The sequence below is a fragment of the Dendropsophus ebraccatus genome, chromosome 1, assembly GCF_027789765.1.
Source record: "Dendropsophus ebraccatus isolate aDenEbr1 chromosome 1, aDenEbr1.pat, whole genome shotgun sequence".
Taxonomy (NCBI): domain Eukaryota; kingdom Metazoa; phylum Chordata; class Amphibia; order Anura; family Hylidae; genus Dendropsophus; species Dendropsophus ebraccatus.
Window position 1 is genome coordinate 4,426,307 of NC_091454.1, and position 18,860 is coordinate 4,445,166.

General features: G+C 46.9%; 2 protein-coding genes across 2 annotated transcripts in view; one reads left to right on the forward strand and one right to left on the reverse strand.

The window, feature by feature from the left end:
- LOC138771232 (uncharacterized) overlaps positions 1-11,704 on the forward strand; it is a 33,206-nt gene extending 21,502 nt beyond the window's left edge. Inside the window, exon 8 of the mRNA XM_069950802.1 lies at positions 9,660-11,704. Within this exon, the coding sequence (XP_069806903.1) occupies positions 9,660-11,435 (1,776 nt within the window). The 3' untranslated portion in view covers positions 11,436-11,704. The remainder of the gene's footprint in view (positions 1-9,659) is intronic.
- A 4,102-nt stretch (positions 11,705-15,806) lies between these two features.
- Positions 15,807-17,976, reverse strand: LOC138771237 (uncharacterized). Its single transcript, XM_069950816.1, has 2 exons — positions 17,971-17,976; positions 15,807-17,102 (listed from the first exon to the last, which is right to left on the reverse strand). The coding sequence occupies exons 1-2, from the start codon at positions 17,974-17,976 to the stop codon at positions 15,807-15,809; spliced, it is 1,302 nt and encodes a 433-aa protein (XP_069806917.1).
- Between the last annotated feature and the right edge of the window lie 884 nt (positions 17,977-18,860).

Below are 18,860 nucleotides of genomic sequence, written 5' to 3' on the forward strand. Positions count from 1 at the left end.
ACATACACCGTACATACACCGTACATACACAGTACATACACCGTACATACACCGTACATACATCGTACATACACAGTACATACACAGTACATACACCGTACATACACCGTACATACACAGTACATACACCGTACATACACCGTACATACACAGTACATACACCGTACATACACCGTACATACACAGTACATACACCGTACATACACAGTACATACACCGTACATACACCGTACATACACCGTACATACACCATACATACACAGTACATACACCCAGGGTCGGACTGGGCCACCGGGGAGCCGGGGGATCCCCCGGTGGGCCCCACCCCCTCCTCCCTCTTGCAGGGCCCTTCCCCTAAGCCAGAGAGGGGCCTCCCGTTTGGAAGCTGCCTAGTGTCGGGAGCTCAAGGGGCCCCCTGCTGGCTCCCACATTGCTGGGGTGAGTTCAGCACGGCATCAGGGCCCGTCCTTTGTATAATCATGGGCCCTCCCCTCCCCCCTGCTCACCTGGCTCCTTACATCAGCTCTGGGCCTCAGCGCTGACCTCTTCCTGCCTGTCAGGAGAGCGGCAGCAGCAGCAGCAGGGCCTCCTCCATCCCCCCTCCCCTCTGCAATCATGTGACTCTCCTGTTGCTGTGTGTGCAGTCGGTGCACAGGAGATGGGGAGAGGCTGCAGGCTGCCCGGCCTGGCTGGGAGAAGAGAAGATGGAGACAAGAAGACTGAAGCCTCCTGCCCTGCTGAACATGTAAGTGTGTGTGTATATACTTGTCTATCTGTCATCAGTGTGTGTCTGTACATGTGTCATGTGTTTATGCATGTGAGTGATATATGTGTGTGTGTGTGTGTGTGTGTTTTCTATCATGTATATAGTGTATATATTATGTAATGTAGTTCTATAGATGGTTTATATGTGTAATCTGCATGCTTTTGTATCTGTGTATCCATGTTGGTGAGTCTGTGTGTGTTAGTATGATTAGATGTATATATGTAAGGTGTGTTGTGTCTGCATGTTTGTGTATGTCTGCAGTATGTCTATTTGTGTATATATGTATACAGCGTGTATGTCTGCAGTATGTCTGTGTATATATCTATACAGTGTGTATGTCTGCAGTATGTCTATTTGTGTATATATGTATACAGTGTGTATGTCTGCAGTATGTCTGTGTATATATGTATACAGTGTGTATGTCTGCAGTATGTCTATTTGTGTATATATGTATACAGTGTGTATGTCTGCAGTATGTCTGTGTATATATGTATACTGTATGTATGTCTGCAGTATGTCTATTTGTGTATATATGTATACAGTGTGTATGGCTGCAGTATGTCTATTTGTGTATATATGTATACAGTGTTTATGTCTGCAGTATGTCTATTTGTGTATATATGTATACAGTGTGTATGTCTGCAGTATGTCTATTTGTGTATATATGTATACAGTATGTATGTCTGCAGTATGTCTATTTGTGTATATATGTATACAGTGTGTATGTCTGCAGTATGTCTATTTGTGTATATATGTATACAGTGTGTATGTCTGCAGTATGTCTATTTGTGTATATATGTATACAGTGTGTATGGCTGCAGTATGTCTATTTGTGTATATATATATACCGTGTGTATGTCTGCAGTATGTCTATTTGTGTATATATGTATACCGTGTGTATGTCTACAGTATGTCTATTTGTGTATATATGTATACAGTGTGTATGGCTGCAGTATGTCTATTTGTGTATATATGTATACAGTGTGTATGTCTGCAGTATGTCTATTTGTGTATATATGTATACAGTGTGTATGTCTGCAGTATGTCTATTTGTGTATATATGTATACAGTGTGTATGTGCAGTATGTCTATTTGTGTATATATGTATACAGTATATATGTCTGCAGTATGTCTATTTGTGTATATATGTATACTGTATGTATGTCTGCAGTATGTCTATTTGTGTATATATGTATACTGTATGTATGTCTGCAGTATGTCTATTTGTGTATATATGTATACTGTATGTATGTCTGCAGTATGTCTATTTGTGTATATATGTATACCGTGTGTATGTCTGCAGTATGTCTATTTGTGTATATATGTATACAGTGTGTATGGCTGCAGTATGTCTATTTGTGTATATATGTATACTGTATGTATGTCTGCAGTATGTCTATTTGTGTATATATGTATACTGTATGTATGTCTGCAGTATGTCTATTTGTGTATATATGTATACTGTATGTATGGCTGCAGTAGGTCTATTTGTGTATATATGTATACCGTGTGTATGTCTGCAGTATGACTATTTGTGTATATATGTATACAGTGTGTATGGCTGCAGTATGTCTATTTGTGTATATATGTATACCGTGTGTATGTCTGCAGTATGACTATTTGTGTATATATGTATACAGTGTGTATGGCTGCAGTATGTCTATTTGTGTATATATGTATACAGTATGTATGTCTGCAGTATGTCTATTTGTGTATATATGTATACAGTGTGTATGTGCAGTATGACTATTTGTGTATATATGTATACCGTGTGTATGTCTGCAGTATGACTATTTGTGTATATATGTATACCGTGTGTATGTCTGCAGTATGTCTATTTGTGTATATATGTATACAGTGTGTATGTCTGCAGTATGTCTGTGTATATATGTATACTGTGTGTATGTCTGCAGTATGACTATTTGTGTATATATGTATACCGTGTGTATGTCTGCAGTATGTCTATTTGTGTATATATGTATACAGTATGTATGTCTGCAGTATGTCTATTTGTGTATATATGTATACCGTGTGTATGGCTGCAGTATGTCTATTTGTGTATATATGTATACAGTATGTATGTCTGCAGTATGACTATTTGTGTATATATGTATACTGTATGTATGTGATGAGAAGTTCACACTCTGGAGGTCCAGTTATGCCGGAGATCCGTGAGGCTTGGGCTCTGATCAGCTGAGGATTCTCACATCACAGATGATAGGTGTTGTAGTAGATATAACAGTAAGACTTTAATCAATGGATGACGGGTTTCATCAGATGAGATCATCAGATCTATTGAGGATTCCCTTAGAAACACATTATCCATTGATTTGTCTTACTGCTACCTCTAATACAACTCCTATCATCTTTGATGTGAGAATCCTGACTCAGCTGATCAGCGCCCCAGCCTCACGGATCTCCTGCACAACTGGGACCTCCAGAGTGTGAACTTCTTCTTAAAGGGGTTGTCCGGCGCAAAACAATTATTCACAGAATAACACACATTACAAAGTTATACAACTTTGCGCTATACATACCTGTCACGTGCCGACCACGGTCTCCGATCCTCAGCAGTGACGTCTTCTTCGGGCGGCCGGCGGATCTTCCCGAGTGCCGGCCGCCCTCTGCAGCGTCATCCGAAGCTCAGCCGCGATTGGCTGAGCATAACTGTGTTCAGCCAATCGCAGCTGAGCAGCTGATGACGTGGCCGCGTGTACCGACTCAAAAATAAAGATATAAGCAGCAGACACAGACACAAGTGGGATAATGCCCCCCTCACCAGACTGCACCCCCTCTGGAGCAGCAGTATCAGTGATAGGTAGGATAATACCCCCTCACCAGACTGCACCCCCTCCGGAGCAGCAGCAGTAGTATCAGTGATAGGTAGGATAATACCCCCTCACCAGACTGCACCCCCTCCGGAGCAGCAGTATCAGTGATAGGTAGGATAATACCCCCTCACCAGACTGCACCCCCTCCAGAGCAGCAGCAGTAGTATCAGTTATAGGTAGGATTATGCCCCCCCTCACCAGACTGCACCCCCTCTGGAGCAGCAGTATCAGTGATAGGTAGGATAATACCCCCTCACCAGACTGCACCCCCTCCGGAGCAGCAGCAGTAGTATCAGTGATAGGTAGGATAATACCCCCTCACCAGACTGCACCCCCTCCGGAGCAGCAGTATCAGTGATAGGTAGGATAATACCCCCTCACCAGACTGCACCCCCTCCAGAGCAGCAGCAGTAGTATCAGTTATAGGTAGGATTATGCCCCCCCTCACCAGACTGCACCCCCTCCGGAGCAGCAGTATCAGTGATAGGTAGGATTATGCCCCCCCTCACCAGACTGCACCCCCTCCAGAGCAGCAGTATCAGTGATAGGTAGGATTATGCCCCCCCTCACCAGACTGCACCCCCTCCAGAGCAGCAGCAGTAGTATCAGTGATAGGTAGGATAATACCCCCTCACCAGACTGCACCCCCTCCGGAGCAGCAGTATCAGTGATAGGTAGGATAATACCCCCTCACCAGACTGCACCCCCTCCAGAGCAGCAGCAGTAGTATCAGTTATAGGTAGGATTATGCCCCCCCTCACCAGACTGCACCCCCTCCGGAGCAGCAGTATCAGTGATAGGTAGGATAATACCCCCTCACCAGACGGCACCCCCTCCAGAGCAGCAGCAGTAGTATCAGTTATAGGTAGGATTATGCCCCCCCTCACCAGACTGCACCCCCTCCGGAGCAGCAGTATCTGTAATAGGTAGGATAATACCCCCTCACCAGACTGCACCCCCTCCGGAGCAGTAGTATCAGTGATAGGTAGGATAATGCCCCCCTCACCAGACTGCACCCCCTCCGGAGCAGTAGTATCAGTTATAGGTAGGATAATACCCCCTCACCAGACTGCACCCCCTCCGGAGCAGTAGTATCAGTGATAGGTAGGATTATGCCCCCCCTCACCAGACTGCACCCCCTCCGGAGCAGTAGTATCAGTTATAGGTAGGATAATACCCCCTCACCAGACTGCACCCCCTCCGGAGCAGCAGCAGTAGTATCAGTGATAGGTAGGATAATACCCCCTCACCAGACGGCCCCCCCGCCGGAGCAGCAGTATCAGTGATAGGTAGGATAATACCCCCTCACCAGACTGCACCCCCTCCAGAGCAGCAGCAGTAGTATCAGTTATAGGTAGGATTATGCCCCCCCTCACCACACTGCACCCCCTCCGGAGCAGCAGTATCAGTGATAGGTAGGATTATGCCCCCCCTCACCAGACTGCACCCCCTCCAGAGCAGCAGTATCAGTGATAGGTAGGATTATGCCCCCCCTCACCAGACTGCACCCCCTCCAGAGCAGCAGCAGTAGTATCAGTGATAGGTAGGATAATACCCCCTCACCAGACTGCACCCCCTCCGGAGCAGCAGTATCAGTGATAGGTAGGATAATACCCCCTCACCAGACTGCACCCCCTCCAGAGCAGCAGCAGTAGTATCAGTTATAGGTAGGATTATGCCCCCCCTCACCAGACTGCACCCCCTCCGGAGCAGCAGTATCAGTGATAGGTAGGATAATACCCCCTCACCAGACTGCACCCCCTCCAGAGCAGCAGCAGTAGTATCAGTTATAGGTAGGATTATGCCCCCCCTCACCAGACTGCACCCCCTCCGGAGCAGCAGTATCTGTAATAGGTAGGATAATACCCCCTCACCAGACTGCACCCCCTCCGGAGCAGCAGTATCAGTGATAGGTAGGATAATACCCCCTCACCAGACTGCACCCCCTCCGGAGCAGCAGTATCTGTAATAGGTAGGATAATACCCCCTCACCAGACTGCACCCCCTCCGGAGCAGCAGTATCAGTGATAGGTAGGATAATACCCCCTCACCAGACTGCACCCCCTCCAGAGCAGCAGCAGTAGTATCAGTTATAGGTAGGATTATGCCCCCCCTCACCAGACTGCACCCCCTCCGGAGCAGCAGTATCTGTAATAGGTAGGATAATACCCCCTCACCAGACTGCACCCCCTCCAGAGCAGCAGCAGTAGTATCAGTTATAGGTAGGATTATGCCCCCCCTCACCAGACTGCACCCCCTCCGGAGCAGCAGTATCAGTGATAGGTAGGATTATGCCCCCCCTCACCAGACTGCACCCCCTCCAGAGCAGCAGCAGTAGTATCAGTGATAGGTAGGATAATACCCCCTCACCAGACTGCACCCCCTCCAGAGCAGCAGCAGTAGTATCAGTTATAGGTAGTATAATACCCCCTCACCAGACTGCACCCCCTCCAGAGCAGCAGCAGTAGTATCAGTGATAGGTAGGATAATACCCTCCTCACCAGACTGCACCCCCTCCAGAGCAGCAGCAGTAGTATCAGTTATAGGTAGGATTATGCCCCCCCTCACCAGACTGCACCCCCTCTGGAGCAGTAGTATCAGTGATAGGTAGGATTATGCACCCCTCATCTGACTGCACCCCCTCTGGAGCAGCAGTATCAGTGATAGGTAGGATTATGCCCCCCCCACCAGACTGCACCCCCTCCGGAGCAGCAGTATCAGTGATAGGTAGGATTATGCCCCCCCTCACCAGACTGCACCCCCTCCGGAGCAGCAGTATCAGTGATAGGTAGGATTATGCACCCCTCATCTGACTGCACCCCCTCCGGAGCAGTAGTATCAGTGATAGGTAGGATTATGCACCCCTCATCTGACTGCACCCCCTCCGGAGCAGCAGCAGCAGTATCAGTGATAGGTAGGATTATGCCCCCCCTCACCAGACTGCACCCCCTCCGTAGCAGCAGTATCAGTGATAGGTAGGATTATGCCCCCCCTCACCAGACTGCACCCCCTCCGTAGCAGCAGTATCAGTGATAGGTAGGATTATGCACCCCTCACCAGACTGCACCCCCTCCGGAGCAGCAGTATCAGTGATAGGTAGGATTATGCACCCCTCATCTGACTGCACCCCCTCCGGAGCAGCAGTATCAGTGATAGGTAGGATAATGCACCCCTCATCTGACTGCACCCCCTCCGGAGCAGCAGTATCAGTGATAGGTAGGATAATGCACCCCTCATCTGACTGCACCCCCTCCGGAGCAGCAGTATCAGTGATAGGTAGGATAATGCACCCCTCATCTGACTGCACCCCCTCCGGAGCAGCAGTATCAGTGATAGGTAGGATAATGCACCCCTCATCTGACTGCACCCCCTCCGGAGCAGTAGTATCAGTGATAGGTAGGATTATGCACCCCTCACCAGACTGCACCCCCTCCGGAGCAGTAGTATCAGTGATAGGTAGGATTATGCACCCCTCATCTGACTGCACCCCCTCCGGAGCAGTAGTATCAGTGATAGGTAGGATAATGCACCCCTCATCTGACTGCACCCCCTCCGGAGCAGCAGTATCAGTGATAGGTAGGATAATGCACCCCTCATCTGACTGCACCCCCTCCGGAGCAGCAGCAGAGGCAGCACTAAAGTAGTAAAAATTCTTCGTTTTAGCTCTGAGAAAGGCAAAACATTGCACAAGAGGGAGTTAATAAAGTCACAAGATTTTTGACTACTTTGCTGCTGTCTTCGCTGCTGAATTATTGTACCAAGTCTCCTGGTTCCGTTGAAAGGGCTGCAAGCGGCATCAAGGTGTACAAACCACCGCTAAAGTGACTGGCGGTGTTGGGCTTGTAGCATGACCGCCCAAGGTGAGCAGCAAGTTTAGCCACTTACACACATGTTCTGCAGTAATACGCTATGTGCGCCGCATGGTGTTCTCTCTCTTCTACTAGTATAAAATGGCAGATTACATCTTAAAGCCATGTTCACACAACATATGTTTTGCATAAATCTTAGCTGTTGTTGCAATTTGCAATAACAGCCGCGATTTATGCAAAACATACGTTGTATTGGAATGAATGGAATCCCAGACGGCGCGTATAAACATAGTATACGCTGCAGCCGCACAAAAAACTGTCATGGCATTTTTCTGCGGCCACTAATACCGGCCGTACAGACATGGCAGTTCACACAATGGAGCGTGCAGCTCCGGCCACACGCTCCATTGTGTGCAGTGGTGAATTCGGATGCAGGTGCACACTGGTGCACCTGCATCCGAATTCAGCAGAAATGAAGATCATCCGGCCAGTACTGCAGTACTATCCGGGATGATCTGCAGTAACACCGGCTGCTCTGTGACCCGGCTGCGTCACAAAACAGCCGGTGTTATATCTGGTGTGAACCCAGCCTAAATCTAGGTTCACACACAGTATTTTTGCTCAGTATTTTGCCCAGTATTTTGCAACCAAAACCAGGAGTAGATTGAAAACACAGAAAGGCTATGTTCCCACACTGTAGAAATTTAGTGGATGGCCGCCATTTAATGGCAAATAATTGGCGTTATTTTAAATTTTAACAGTGTGTGAACAGAGCCTTTCTGTGCTTCAAATCCACTCCCGGTTTTGGTTACAAAAAAATGACCAAACTACTGTGTGAACCTAGCTGTGTGACACCATGCTTACCGCTTTCTTTCCACTGCAATTATAAAAACTTTTGACATCATGCAGACATGTAAAATGTTTTGATCAGTCAGTGTCAGTGCTGAGACCTCCTGTGCTGGCTAGATCATCACTCCATCAGTCATGTTACACATGACGGGCCCATAGACTATAATGGAACCCATCTCCTATAATGAGTGCTCAGCCCCTCACTTGCATTGTGATGGACTGAGTGACATTCTGGCCATTGTTGGGTGTCTCAACCCTGAGACAGATTAAACTTTTAATCACATCTGTCTGACATTTTGTATTGACCTTAAAGGGGTACTCCAGTGAAAAATATTTTTTCAAACTAACTGGTGTGAGGAAGTTATACGAATTTGTTTATTACTTCTAATTAAAAATCTCCAGTCTTCCAGTACTTTTCAACTGCTGTATGTCCTGCAGGAAGTGGTGTATTCTTTTGAGTCTGACACAGTACTCTCTGCTGCCACCTCTCTCCATGTCAGGAACTGTCCAAAGCAGGAGAGGTTTTCTATGGGGATTTGCTGCTGCTCTGGACAGTTCCTGACACGGACAGAGGTGGCAGCAGAGAGCACTGTGTCAGACTGGAGAGAATACACCACTTCCTGCAGGACATACAGCAGCTGATAAGTACTGGAAGACTGAAGATTTTCAATTAGAAGTAATTTACTAATCTGTAACTTCTGACATCAGATTTAAAAAATATATTTTTTTTTTACCAGAGTACCTCTTTAACGCTTTAATGACCACTGATATGCCTTTCATGATGGTCCTTTAAAGTCTTATTCCAGCCCAACAGCTTGTGGTGAGGCAAAACCGTCATGGGTCTCCTCTGCTGGAGATTGTAATAGAGGAGCAGACTAGATGGTCATTTTTTCCTTCATCTTCTGAGGCTGTGTTCACACATGACATTTTTTATGTGTTTTTACAGCAATATTGTTGGAATTTCATTAAAGTTTCTACATAAATGGTGCAGTTTTACCACAACTGCATGAATCAGTAACAACTGTATAAGTGACTGGCAGTGCACTAGCGTTGCTGGTCACATACACAGCCCTATGCAAAGTCGCTGTACTAACGTGAAAGGTTTGGCGCTGATTATGTCTTTATATGTTGGGTGGGCCCCAAGAATCAATTTCCCTGGTGGGCCAAGGTACCCCAGTCCGACACTGCATACACCGTACATACATCGTACATACACAGAGTGCCAATCAGATAGAGAGGGGCAAGGTGCTGAGCTCAGTAGGTCTTTACTGTAGTCCTCAGTGTTGGTCTTAGTACTCTGACCCCAATAACCCCAAACTGCAGAGTCGCACAGTTTCCGATGCTGATTATGTCCAATGTAATGAGAGGAATAGACTTAAAGAGAATCCATGTTTTTTGTTTCAGAAAATAAAGCTTGAAGCTGCGACAACAGAAGAGAAGGTCTGTGTGTCCTACAAATGGAGTAAACAAGGCATAAAGCGTGGAAGGGCTGATCCGAACACTCCTATTATTGACTTTGTAAGACAAACATCTTCACGTACTAAGAAGTCCGGTTACCTCTTTATCTATGCCAAGAAACTTAACGCCATTGTCAGCCCCTGGGCGCCATGTGGAGCCCTGGAGGAAGGCGAGGTCCTGGAGCTGGATCTCAGGAGGATGAAATCACCCAACTCCTCAACCATAGAACGTGAACAAGTCGCCGATAAGATTGTGGGTCCCGATGAGTTTAGATATGATAGATTCCATGATGGCCGCTTTATTAAAGTAAAATGGCAAGGTAAAACAGACAAGGGGCAGCCAAGGGTGATAATACATAAAACCCAGTTCTACGCTGATAATAACCCCATGGCCGTCTTTGGATATCCAGGTCAGACAGTACATGAGGCTCTTCACAATGATAAACGCTTTACATTATGCCATCAGTTCAGTCTTAAAGATTCAGACTACACAACACATAATAGCAATTTGTTATGGTCAAATCTTAGCGATGACACGTACACCATTGTCGTGGAGAAACGCAGCGATTCTATAAATACAATCTCGCCAATAGAAGACATACAACACAATGAGCTCGATGTTACTTCCACCGTACCAGGGACATCGGGACCACAACCTGAGCCATGTGTGGACCCCCCTGGTCTACCTGTACCTATCCCCTCACCTCTCAGCCCAAAGTTTTCTAATGAATATAAGAAACTTGCCAAGACCATTGGGCCTAAGAATCTAGAATCTCAGATTGTAAATGATTACCAAAGAAATGTGTGGTACAAGGATGCAATGACGGAGGCGACCTTCCGACTACTGTATCAGCACTTAGACAATGTAGCATTACTCAGATATAACATTGGGGGAGGGAGTGAAACCGGCACCCTCTTCCTTCTAACCGAGACCCTTGGACTTACCTGTCACCATGTAGTAAAACGTCTCAAGGAGTCACAGCCTGATGGGAGTGTTGAGGCTTTATTCACCCATAAAAGTGAAGATAATATAGTCTGTGGCAAATGCACAGAAGCCGTCTGGTTTGATGAGGAGCTTGACTGCTCTTTTGTGCGGGTCGAATTGCCCCCATCTTCTTCAGACTATACTCCTCCGTCAGGCTTGTTGGGTTATTTAGCTCCCCCACCACAAGATGGCGCTGTAACTATCATTGGTCACCCTGGTGGTGAGGGCAAAAAAATTGATCCCAACTGCTCAGTTATCGCTTTTTCTCAGCGCGCCAATTCTATATTTGAAACAATGCTGTGTGACCGCTCCTACATCCATATCCTGACACAGCACAATTTTAAGCCCATGAGTGACCCGACCCTTGTGACCTATGACTCCTGCCTGTATTGGGGGGCTTCAGGCGCCCCAGTGTTCAATGATAATGGAGATCTTGTAGCCATGCACACTGGGGGGTATCCTATAAGCACAACTCTAAAAAAGAAGAGTGTGATAGAGTACGGCCGGAGCGCTGTAGACATCATCATACACGGGGCCGCTCATATAGAGGAGTTACGGGAACCTTTAAGAAGACTTGTTATTGAGAAAGAAAACCTGTCCAAGTATCTGCAACCTGGGGGGCACCAGGATAAGATGCAGCCTGCCATCAGAGAGCTTCATAAGTTGTGGGGAGGAAGCGGAACGGTGAAGAATCCCATCGCGGATGAGGAAATGATGTCGCAGAATAGTCAGGAGTGAGTGGAGATCATAGACGATGGAGCTGCATCCAGTTACCCCCCAGCTGATCTTCCTTTTAGTCCTGTAGGGGTTGTCCAGTGGTATATTTCTATATTTCATTTAGCCAGGCCGGCTGATCACCACTTCCTGCTCCTGTCCAAAAAAGCTGGAGATTCCTTCTCAGCCAATCACAGCCAAGACAATTCTTAGGCTTGGATCTATCACTCATGGTGTGAATTAGACATGACTAATAGATTTACTATAGAGCAAAGAACTCCCTGAATACCCTCAGGTCCGCGCACCATGTAGACCCATCTGGTGCTTACACAGTCCCGACCCATAGTGGATCTCCTATAAAACTCTCCATCTTTGATGAATCAAATGTAAAAGTGATCCAACGCAGGTAGCCACATCCTTAGCTGACATGTTACCCTGAGAGCCTCATTTACAAATTTAAAGTATTTGTGTCATTTGTAAAAGCTTTCAGCAGGTTCTCCAGATGTTCAGAACCCATCGGTGTCAGTCCTGAGCCCACTGCAGTTATTAGTTATAGCCGGCCTCACGATTCCTGGCCTGGCACTGGATCTCCTTTATTATAGGAGATGGGCTCCATTATAAGTCTACATAATGCTTATTGGGATATTCTGGGACTTTGTAGTGGATGACTGAACCTGAGGACTCCTCATTCACAGCGGTAATCACCCTAACCATTCCATAACAATTTCCCATAGTCACCACCTACAGCCCCGCCAAAGTATCATAGAGATGTGAGGAGACGTGGCCCCCATCGACGTTCCTCTACGTTGTAGGTAGATCCTATCCTATAGATCATTCAGCTGTTCCGAGAAGACCAACGCAGCATGGCAACCCTGTCCTTATTGCTTCTAAGACAAGTGGTATAGGGAACCATATTGCGGCTTGTTTTATTGGATCCTGTATAACTGTACATGTATCAGGTGATAATAATTGTGTTCTCTCTCTGTTCCCTCTCTGTCACATTTCTCTCCCTCCTTATAATTGTTGTATGTGACCACGTGTAATATACGGACATGTATAGTCAACCCTAATCATTGATGTCGTGGCCGCCGGCACCGGGTTACTATGTCCAGACACCTCGCTGTGTATAGAGCGCCCCGCTATGGGTCCATGTGCCGGAAATGTCATGGATTCTCCACCAGTTCCTATAATGGAAAATCTTCAGTGACTTTTTTACCCCAATGATCTGGAGAAATCTTTGATAAATTCCCCCAACGTGATAAAAAAATACATAATGACGGGTTTTGCGGCAGGTCAGTATTTCTTCTGTAAAATCCCCAACACTCGATTTATTGTTGACTTTGACTTCTTATTTGGAGTTCGCCCCTAGTGATCCACACCGTACGATTACGACACCTGGGCTTTAATGCACCATAACTGTACACACACTTTTTCTATTGTACTATGAAGCCAGCTCAGGAGCTAAACTCGATTTATAGACGGTGAGTACGGCTCCTATCAGCTGACCGATCATACTTACCTCCCTGCAGTCTGATCGACAACAGACTAGAGTCCGCTGCAGTAGCAGAACGCTGATCTCACTGATCAACACTGTGCAATAGGAGAGCATGGACCAATAAAAGCAATCTAATAAAAGTTTAAGAAAATAGTAAGTATTGTAGCATGCAGAATTTTCTAAACTATTTTCCAGTATTGTTCTTGTACGGTGATCCGTGTAAAGGAAAGAGGAAAGATGCCAGGATTGCCTTTTTTTTTTTTTTTGTCACGTTAAATTCTAAAAAGTGATAAAAAATTCCCATATACACCAATATGGTAGCAATAAAAAGTATAGATCATAGTACAGAAAGTAAACCCCCAAACAGCCACGTAGGTTACAGGGGTCACTATAGGGCAATTATTATCAATAATTATGTGAAATATTCTTCATGTCTTCACCATTGTATGTGTCATGTGACATGTGTATGTATCAGTATGGAGCGGTCTGGTGGGATGATATATGTCTCTGCTGTATATGGGGGAGGGGTTATAATCCGGGGGAAGGTTTATTACCTGATTTTCTTATTCTATAATAAATCATTTCCCTCCTTTATCTCCCTCGCTGTGTCCTTTATGTCCTTTATGTTATGTCAGAATGAGCAAAAGGAGAATAGAATTGTGTAACAATTCATGATGTGTCACATGATCAGTCCTGCGGCATTGCTGCTGTATACATTATATATCTATATGAGATGATTATACTGTCCTCATACATGATAGCACAATGTGTATAGATGGATGTATGGGCGTGTATATGTGGCGTCCCACCGTGGATGTTTCTACTTTGAACATCCCTCACAAAAGCCTGGTACTTCAAAAGTAAAGTGGTGATAAAATATTGTATAAGTTTTGCCACTAGATGTCACTATGTCTATTTATGTATATATCTTGCACAGCTGTAGTCACCAAAGGGTTATTGTATTGTATTTTGCGATTCTGTGTATCAATGAGAGAGACTCTTTCTACTTATCTCTATTCTCTTTCCTTCTTACTCTCTCTTCTCCGCCACTCATAGAGGTTGTTGCATACACCCTGTAGGAAGTAGTAACATGGGGAGAGGAAGTGTAGTTCAGTTCTTCTCTGTTTCTCTTAGGAGCAGCACACACAGATCAGGCATCCCTGCTGAGCTTAGCCAGGAGCCTGGTTCTGCCAGGTTCCCTGTCCTGGACAGACCAGCTGTAGTAGACAGACACTTATGGAGAACACAGAGACTTTCTTTCTTAAAGCAACTCTTCTACTTGTGATGCGGTGCTAAATGAGTCAGGAATCACCCCTAACCCACGCCGTGAACATAACAACACAGTGCAGGACAGTATCCTAGAGCAGAGGAACTGATCCGGATAGAGCAAAGCAGCCAAGAGCCTATGTACTCTATCTCGCAGCGCAGGTGACACCGGATAATTTCAGACACTTTGCTCAATTCAGATAACTAGGACTGGGGCTTGTGTCTGTGAAGGGGCGATTATCAGAGAACACATGGGGATGGAGCAACTTATAAGAAGGAGGAAAATTTATTGAATCCAACTGTATGAAGCAGGTAATCCAATGCCAATAGAGTCCACCCATATGGATTAAGCAAGAGTCCAACAGTCTATCAGTCCTCAGGTCCCAACGGAGTTCTTCCTCTTGATTCCTGTGCTCACACAGCTCCCCTTCTCTCAGATCCTCATAGACTTTCTCTCTTCATGGGACACCAGAGTCTGGCTGCAGCTACAGCTCCTGACTCCTTCACAACATCACAGTCACTGCCCCCTGCGTTCTGGGTTCTTTGTCTTCTGGTCAGTATGTTGGGGGTGGGGGTCTGCATAACCTACAGCCCCCTGCTTCACACCTAGTGTCTGGTAAGGAGTCCACAGCCAGGTACACTGTCACAGTGTCACCCTGGCAGGACGGGTAGCTCGACACTACAGGGCAGAAGGTGGTTATAGCAACAAAGGCCGAAACATGGGCACAAGTATTCTTCTTCTTTCAAGTATTCACTTCTCAAGTATTCTATTTCTTCTAAAGTTCCGTCAGAGCACAGTACTACATTGGGTTGGGACTCTCAAGACAAACTCCTTTCCACTATGAACTCTCTACTCTTCTCAGCACACAACCAAGTCAGCACTAGTGGCATGGTAATATTACAGGGAATGTGGGGAAGGCCGGGGGCATGATAATCTTGTAGGGGGAATGTGGGGGAACAGAGATATAATGCTGAAATGCAATTTTTCAGCTCATTCAAGTACAGCTGCTAGTACTGCTTCATGTGTCTTGGTGTATTTTTTCTGCTTATTTAACATAAAAATAGAAAAATCGAGATTTAAATCTGGAATTGTCTCAAAATTAAAAAGAAATAAAAAAAAAAATTGAGATTTTATTTTTTGGCCATATCGCTCGGTGTGTGTGTGTGTGTGTGTGGGGGGGGGGGGGCTTTGTCAGTTCTCGCCTCAGGCGGCAGAAAAGCTAGAATCGGCCCTGCCTCTGACGGCCACAGTAACAGATCGGCACCTGTCAGGTCGCTCTGTTCATGCTATGATCAATAGTGATCAAGGGATGCACAGGGTTAAACTCCCGGGAATCGGACTGAAGTTCTCTCCCGGTAGTTGCAGGCAGGTGTCAGCTGTACATCCTGTATCAGCTCCTGGGCCCGAGCTATATGCAACGACCACCGGGCCGCCTATCAGTGGTCATTAAGAGGTTAATCACTGCACGAACACTAATGATGTCTGCACGATAATCAATGTAAGAGAGCGCCGATCTAGCAGATTACTGCTCACTTACCCCGATCATCAGGCCGTGTAATATGAACCTTAGGGTATGTTTACATGATGCAGATCTGCTGTGGATTCTCTGTGAACATACCCAGAATAGAACAACTTAATGACAGGTGACGTACCAGCACCAGGATCTGACAGGTGAGGCACCATTACTAGGATCTGACAGGTGATGTACCAGCACCAGGATCTGACAGGTGACATACCAGCCTCCCGATCTGGCTGGTGAAGGAGCAACATCCAAACACATAGATCGAAGTATCTGTCCATGGGCTGTCCATGATATTTCGGGATAGAGGAGGCAGCAGCTCCCGCATCCTCCACCCACCAGGGCTCTTCTCCCCGGGCTCTTTTGGCCGGGGTTCTTCTTACCGGGGCTCTTCTCACCAGTACTCTTCTCATTAGGGTTCTTCTCACCGGGGCTTTTCCCATTAGGGTTCTTCTCACCAGGGCTCTTCCCACCGGGGCTCTTCACACAGGGGCTTTTCCCGCCGGGGCTCTTCTCACCGGGGGTCTTCTCACCGGGGCTCTTCTTACCGGGGCTCTTCTCACCGAGGCTCTTCCCACCAGGGCTCTTCCTACCAGGGCTGTTCTTGCCAGGGTTCTTCTCCCTGGGGCTCTTCTCAGCAGGGCTCTTCCCATCAGGGTTCTTCTTACCGGGGCTCTTCTCACCAGGACTCTTCTCATTAGGGTTCTTCTCACCGGGGCTCTTCCCATTAGGGTTCTTCTCACCAGGGCTCTTCCCACCGGGGCTCTTCACACAGGGGCTTTTCCCACCAGGGCTTTTCCTGCCGGGGCTCTTCTTGCCGGGGCTCTTCTCACCAGGGCTCTTCCCACCAGGGCTCTTCCTACCAGGGCTGTTCCTCGCAGGGTTCTTCTCCCCGTGGCTCTTCTCAGCAGGGCTCTTCCCTTCAGGGTTCATCTCATCAGGGCTCCTCTCACCAGGGCTCTTCTCCCCGGGGCTTTTTTCACCAGGGCTCTTCTTCCTGGGGCTCTTCTCACCAGGGCTCTTTACACCAGGGCCCTTTCCACCGGTGCTCTTCCCACTGGGGCTCTTCTCACCAGGGCCCTTTTGACCAGGGCTCATCTCAACGGGGCTCTTCTCATCAGGGCTCTTCTCACCGGGGCTCTTCCCACCAGGGCTCTTCCCACCATTGCTTTTCCTATCAGGGCTCTTCTCCCCGGGGCTCTTCTCACCAGGGCTCTTCCCACCAGGGCTTTTCTCGCCAGGGCTCTTCTTCCTGGGGCTCTTCTCACCAGGGCTCTTCTTCCTGGGGCTCTTCTCACCAGGGCTCTTCACACCAGGGCTCTTCCCACCAGGGCTTTTCTCGCCAGGGCTCTTCTTCCTGGGGCTCTTCTCACCAGGGCTCTTCTTCCTGGGGCTCTTCTCACCAGGGCTCTTCACACCAGGGCTCTTCACACCAGGGCTCTTCCCACCAGGGCTCTACCCACCTGGGCTCTTCTCACCAGGCTGATTGATGGACTGAGTGTAGGTCCCCCCTCTTCTCCCCCCTCCCCAGGGATCTCACATTGACACTGAAGGGTTTATATAACTTTTGATGGCAACAAACACTTGCTGTAAAAATGTCTGCAATCTGCCAACCTGGGGCGGATTAAATGTCCACCCAACCTGCCCCCACCCAGTGCACAGACCCAATGACCTGGGACTGTACAGTAACAATCTGTCTCACCAGCAACAGTGCATGCAGAAGATTCATACATCGACATAATCCAGCCCAAGGGTGTCACTGCAATGCAGAGGGGTGGGGAGGGTATAGCCAATCTATTACACTAAAAGTAGGTGTGCCAGCATGCCCAAGCGGCACTGGCGTCACAACAGCATAATGTCTGGCTGAGCTATTCCCCGACCAACCACTACAGGAGTGGGGTCACACCTCACCATCTAGCAAGTGACCAGTCGCGCCTCACAGGAAGGCACCACATTTATTCCTAAAAAAAGCCCTCACACGGCCATGTAGATGGAGGAATAACAGCGCTATGGCTCTTAAAAGACGAGGAGGAAAAAAACGAAATACAGAAATGAAGATTGTTTGGCTGGTCATTTAGGCCATGCTGGGCTGGGGGGTCAAGGAGGGGTTACTGACCAAATCCAGTCCACCATCACCAATTGTATCAATAATACCAGTACAAGAAAGTGATAGTATCACTGTATATATTACTGCCATACTGTCCTGACCAAATCCAGTATACTGAACCGATATTACCTATAATACCAGCAAATATTACCGCCACACCATGACCATTACCTCCATACTGTTACTGACCAAATCCAGTATACCAAGATAAATGATACAAACAGTACCAGATTACAAAGGACAGATATTACCACCACACACTGACTAATACCTCCACATATTGACTAATACCACCACATACTGACTAATATCCACATACTGACTAATGTTACCACCACATGTTAATACCACCACTTACTGACTAATGTCACCACATACTGACTGATACCGCCACATACTGACTAATACCACAACATACTGACTAATACCTTCACATACTGACTAATACCTCCATATACTGACTAATACCACCACATACTGACTAATACCACTGCATAATGGCTAATACTACAACATTCTGTCTAATACCACCGCATTCTGACTAATACCACCAAATTCTGACTAATACCCCCACATACTGACTAATACCACTGCATACTGATTAATGCCACCACAATCTGACTAATACCACCGCATAATGACTAATGCCACCACATACTTACTAATGCTACAGCTGCTACTGAATAACATCCACTGTACAAAGACCAGTATCACCTCATACAGTGACCATATAGAGAAGTAGATCCCAACTATACACAGGCTCTGCACAGCATATAAGTGATTACAGTGCAGTTACATCCAGTTACTCACAGGGGGCATCTTCTCTGAATGACTCACAGGTCTGTCTTTTCTGAGTAAATTACAGGGGGCATCTTCTCTGATTAGAGTTTCAATTTGACCTAGAGGACTCCTCCTAGTTGTGACTCGTCTCCTCAGAATTTGCCACACAGACATTTTAGACTTCTCACTCTTGCACCATCCTCATCTGTTTACAAACTCCACATGTGTATTGGTCCTAAAGTAGAGTTCTGTGCCCCTATATCATATTCGGCCCGCTTTAT